This window comes from Armigeres subalbatus, chromosome 3 (genome assembly GCF_024139115.2).
Source record: "Armigeres subalbatus isolate Guangzhou_Male chromosome 3, GZ_Asu_2, whole genome shotgun sequence".
Classification (NCBI taxonomy): Eukaryota; Metazoa; Arthropoda; class Insecta; order Diptera; family Culicidae; genus Armigeres; species Armigeres subalbatus.
This window is the reverse complement of record NC_085141.1, coordinates 162,183,026-162,188,016: the sequence shown is the minus strand read 5'-3', so window position 1 is coordinate 162,188,016 and position 4,991 is coordinate 162,183,026. Positions and strand designations below refer to the sequence as shown.

General features: G+C 44.3%; 3 protein-coding genes across 3 annotated transcripts; all 3 read left to right on the top strand.

Moving 5' to 3' along the window:
• LOC134222102 (uncharacterized) lies at positions 1-1,338 on the top strand. The gene has a single exon (XM_062701246.1). The coding sequence runs from the start codon at positions 1-3 to the stop codon at positions 1,336-1,338; it is 1,338 nt and encodes a 445-aa protein (XP_062557230.1).
• Positions 1,339-1,379: 41 nt separating this feature from the next.
• Positions 1,380-2,336, top strand: LOC134222100 (uncharacterized). The gene has a single exon (XM_062701245.1). The coding sequence runs from the start codon at positions 1,380-1,382 to the stop codon at positions 2,334-2,336; it is 957 nt and encodes a 318-aa protein (XP_062557229.1).
• A 125-nt stretch (positions 2,337-2,461) lies between these two features.
• On the top strand, positions 2,462-4,493 carry LOC134222099 (uncharacterized). The gene is made up of 2 exons (XM_062701244.1): positions 2,462-2,926; positions 3,480-4,493. Exons 1-2 carry the CDS (start codon positions 2,462-2,464, stop codon positions 4,491-4,493), a joined length of 1,479 nt encoding a protein of 492 aa, XP_062557228.1.
• The last annotated feature ends 498 nt before the right edge of the window (positions 4,494-4,991 follow it).

Sequence of the window (4,991 nt, the reverse complement as noted above, 5' to 3'; positions counted from 1 at the left end):
ATGGGAGGAAAGGAGCTTAAGTCAAGTGTCAACACACGTGACAATATCATGGACTTTTTAATCCGCCTGGAAACGTTTCTAAGTAATACAGAAGCACCAAATGAGATCCAAATTAGGCTTCGTTTGGAAAAGTTAGAGGCAAAGTGGCATGAATTCGAGGAAATACAATCAGCGATAGAGGGCACTGAGGAATATGAGGAGAACATCGATCAATACCGGCAAGTGAGGGCAGATTTTGAAGATAAATATTTCGATGTAAGGGCAGGGTTGGAAAGTCGATTACCTCGGGAGGTAGCACAAAATACAGATCGAACTGTTGTTGAACCGGCGGCTCCTGGTGAGATTCGCAATGTGCATTCGTACGTGCGACTGCCTCCGATCAACTTGCCAGAATTCAACGGGCACTACGAAAATTGGCTTGCGTTCCACGACACTTTCAAAGCTCTAATCGATTCTACCCAGGAACTCAGCAACATACAGAAATTCCATTACTTACGGGCATCTTTGAAAGGCGAAGCTCTTAAACTTATCGATTCGTTCCCTATGAGTGATGCTAACTACAAGGTTGCTTGGGACAGTTTGGTAGCAAGGTTCTCCAATAAATATTTATTGATGAAGCGACATCTGAACGCGTTATTCGAGTACCCTAGAATGCGAAAAGAAACTGCTATTGGTATACATGAGCTCATCGATTGTTTCGAACGGAATACAAAAATTTTGGACCAGCTGGGAGAACAGACAAGCGGCTGGGGAGCAATGCTGACACACTTGATGGTCTCGAAGCTTGATGACACCAGCCAAAAGCGATGGGAGGAGCATGCAACGGGTGTGGAAGAGCCATGTTTTCCTGTTCTAATAGAGTTCCTCAAAAGACAAACTCGGGTGCTGGATGCGGTTTCAGTGGATCAACTATGTTCAACTGCAAGCAGTTCGTCTTCAACTAATTCCTTCAAATCGGTAAAGGTTTCGGTTAATTCGGCGACCGAAAACTTTCTACCCAATTGCATGGTTTGTAACGAACAGCATTACATTTCACGATGCCCATCATTCAACGGGCTACCATTGGATGAACGGCTGAATTTCACGAACTCCAAGCACCTTTGTAGTAATTGCTTGGGTAGAAACCACCTTGCACGGGATTGTCCTTCAAAGTATCGCTGTCGAACGTGTTCGAAGAAACATCATTCGCTTCTACATCCAGGTTTTCCTGGGTCTGGCTCAACTTCTTCCACTTCTACATCGGATTTGGCAACGCTTACTGATACTCCTACTTTCGGCGGGACATCAAACTCTGGCAATCCTGGATCTAATTCAGATCCAACCTTTCATCTAATGTAGCGGTGGGAGTACACGGATCACACGTTTTTCTCTTGACGGTTATGCTGAAGGTTAAGGACACTTGGGGACGAAATCACATAGCAAGGGCTATTTTGGACTCTGGATCGCAGGTTAATCTCATGTCGGAACATCTATGTCAATTGCTCAAGTTGCAGAGAAGCGATAAAAGGGTAGAGATCAGTGGAATAGGACGTTCTCGGAAACAAGTAGCATACGAAGTGTCCACAGTCATCAGTTCTCGTATTCAAGACTTCTCACAGTCGATGAACTTTTTGGTAATGGCACAAATTACTGATGATCAGCCTTCTTCGTCTTTACCGTTTACTAATTGGAAACCTCCATCGGAAATGGAGTTGGCAGATCCCGAATTCTTCCACTCTGGTCCGATTGATATTGTCCTAGGCTCACAATTCTTCTATGATTTTCACCTTCTTCACGGTGGCCGGCTACAAATACGAAAATTCGACGGTACACTACCAGTGTTTGTCAACACCGTATTTGGATGGGTAGCAGCAGGTGAATCGGAATGTAACGGAAGAGCTTCAAGCGTCAGTTGCCATCTTGCGATAATGGATTCATTAGATAAAAGCATTGAAAGGTTTTGGAACATAGAGGAGCTAATCAATAAGAAACCAAGGTCACTCGAGGAAGAAGATTGCGAAGCTCATTTTCAAGAAACTGTTACACGTGATGAAGATGGAAGATATGTTGTTCGATACCCAAAACGTATTGGCTTCGAAGAGATGATTGGTGAATCGAAGAGTATTGCATTGCAACGATTCCAACAATTAGAAAGACGATTAGGACGAGATACTGAACTCCAGAAGCAGTACCGTGAATTCATGCAAGAGTATATCCATTTAGGACACATGAAGTTTGCTGGCACAATTGAGAATGTGGAAGATCATGAGCGCACGGTGTGCTACCTTCCACACCACCCCGTTTTTATGAATCGAGTACCACCACGAAGCTACGTGTGGTTTTCGACGGTTCAGTAAAGACATCTACTAATTGTTCGCTCAACGACGCTCTCCTTACAGGACCGGTTATTCAAGATGATCTTCTAGATTTGATGGTTCGCTTTCGGAAATATCCAATTGCTCTGGTGGCGGATGTGGAAAAGATGTACCGGCAGATCCGTATTCATCCAGAGGACACTTGTCTCCAACGAATTGTCTGGCGTTTCAATCCTTCGGAGCCCATTCATGTCTATGAATTGCAAACCGTAACCTATGGTCTATCTCCATCGTCGTTCCTAGCAACACGTGTTCTTCAGAAATTGGCGGAAGATAGTGGAAATCAATACGAACATGCCGCTCCGAAAGTATCAAAGGATTTCTATATGGATGATTTTCTTTCTGGGGCGAATTCTGTGATTCAAGCTCGAGGACTTCGGAAGGAGGTGCAAGCATTGCTGGCAGAAGGAGGGCTGCTACTAAGAAAATGGAATTCAAACCACCCAGAAGTTCTGGACGATCTACCAACCGAGTTGAACAACAATCTATCAACAATGTACTTTGAAACAACGCAGAAGATCAAGACGCTTGGAGTTATATGGGAAATAAAATCGGATCACTTCGGAATCGAAGTACGAGAATCAAAGGCGGACTAAAAGACAGGTATTTTCTGCTATTGCTCAGCTGTATGATCCTCTTGGTCTCGTCTCACCAGCAGTGGTGGAAATCTGTGAACCTTGCTCACAAAACGAGAAGTAGGCAAAGCAAAATACTCGCGAACACTTGTTTTGCCTTTTTCTTGCCTACTTACTACTCGCAGAGAAAACAGAAAAACGAACCCCGAAAAATGTTCGTGAAGCTTCGCGAGTCATTCGGGTTAATTTGCAAAATGTCATAAAACAACTTCGGAACATGTTTATCACGGATGTTCGAGGTGTTCGAGCAAGAACACCTTTGTTTATAGTTATTGTATTTATCACAAGTGAAATTTATCCATTGTATTCGAAATAACCACAAATACTCGCAACCGTGATTTTTACTCCCGAACAAAATACTGCCCCGCTTTTTTGCTTTGCTCTGCCCGTACTCGAGAACAAAGCAAGCACCAGAAAACTGCAGGCAGTAGGTTCGCGCGAGTGTGGCATTTTTTGTAGGCCCAATTACACTCTTTTCTTACTCGTGAAGCGAGTATTTCCACCACTGCTCACCAGTAGTTACCTGGGCAAAAATAAGGATGCAGCATCTCTGGTTGATCGCGCCGAGTGGGACGATCCAATTCCAGAGGACATTTATGTAAAATGGCAGGAATACTATCAACAGTTACCATTACTAAAGTCATTTAAAGTTTCAAGATATTTGTTCACGCCAGAACCAAAAGAAATTCAGTTCCACATCTTCAGTGATGCTTCGGAACTGGCATACGGGGCTTGTATTTACGCTCGATCCACCAACAAGGATGGTCAAACCAAAACGGAGCTAATCTCGGCAAAATCTCGCGTAGCACCACTCAAGCGAGTAAGCCTACCTCGCTTGGAGCTCTGTGCTGCACTTCTGGGAGCAAGATTATATGCTCGGATATCTGCAGCGCTGGGAATGGAGGAAGTCCATTGTTGGTTCTGGTCGGACTCAACAGTAACCCTACACTGGATACAAGCACCATCTAGTACCTGGCAGTCATTCATCGGAAACCGTACATCAGAAATTCAACGACTCACACACGGTCACACGTGGAATCACGTGAGGGGAATAGACAACCCTGCTGATTACATTTCCCGTGGCCTGCTTCCTGAAAAAATTGTCAACAATACTGTTTGGCGTAATGGTCCAGTATGGCTGAGTCAAGAGAAGGAAAATTGGCCGAAGCAACAGGTGTTAGAGCCTATATTAGATGAACTGTTGGAAAGAAAAAATACTACGCTACTCACAGATGCCACTTTACCGGATACCTCACTATTTGAGCGATATTCCTCATTTTGGAAACTTGTTCGCGTTACTGCATACATACTACGCTTCATATCTCGTTGTCGCAAAAAATCTCCCCAGCAAGAACCATTCATCACTGTGCCGGAACTACAAGCTGCGAAGGAAGCGCTAGTCAAGGGCGTGCAACATCAAATTTTCTTCGAAGAAGTTAAGGCTTTAAATAAGAAGCAATCGATACCGTCGAAATCTCCACTAAAAAATTGCGTGTTGAGATAGACTCGAAAGGCATTCTCCGCCTTTGTGGCCGGCTCCAATTGTCTGAAGAACGCTACCAAACTAAGCATCCTATTATTCTTCCGTGCAAACATCCTCTAACTACATTGGTTGCAGAACATTTCCATGCTCTAGCATTACACTCCGGACCTCGTATGACATTAGCATGCATACGACAGGAATTTTGGCCTCTGCGAGGTAAGGTAATCGCAAATCTCGTTTGTCGCAAGTGCCACAAGTGTTTTCTGCACCGCCCTCCTCCTATTTCCCAACCAATTGGTCAACTTCCCAAGACACGTACAACCCCTAGTAGACCATTCACAATCACTGGAGTGGATTATTGTGGTCCGGTATACATAAAACCGATTCATCGCCGAGCTGCCTCTCGAAAAGCCTACATCGCCGTATTCGTCTGCTTCGCTACAAAAGCAGTCCATTTAGAATTGGTATGTGACCTATCAACGGAAGCGTTCATCGCTGCATTACGACGTTTTATCGCTC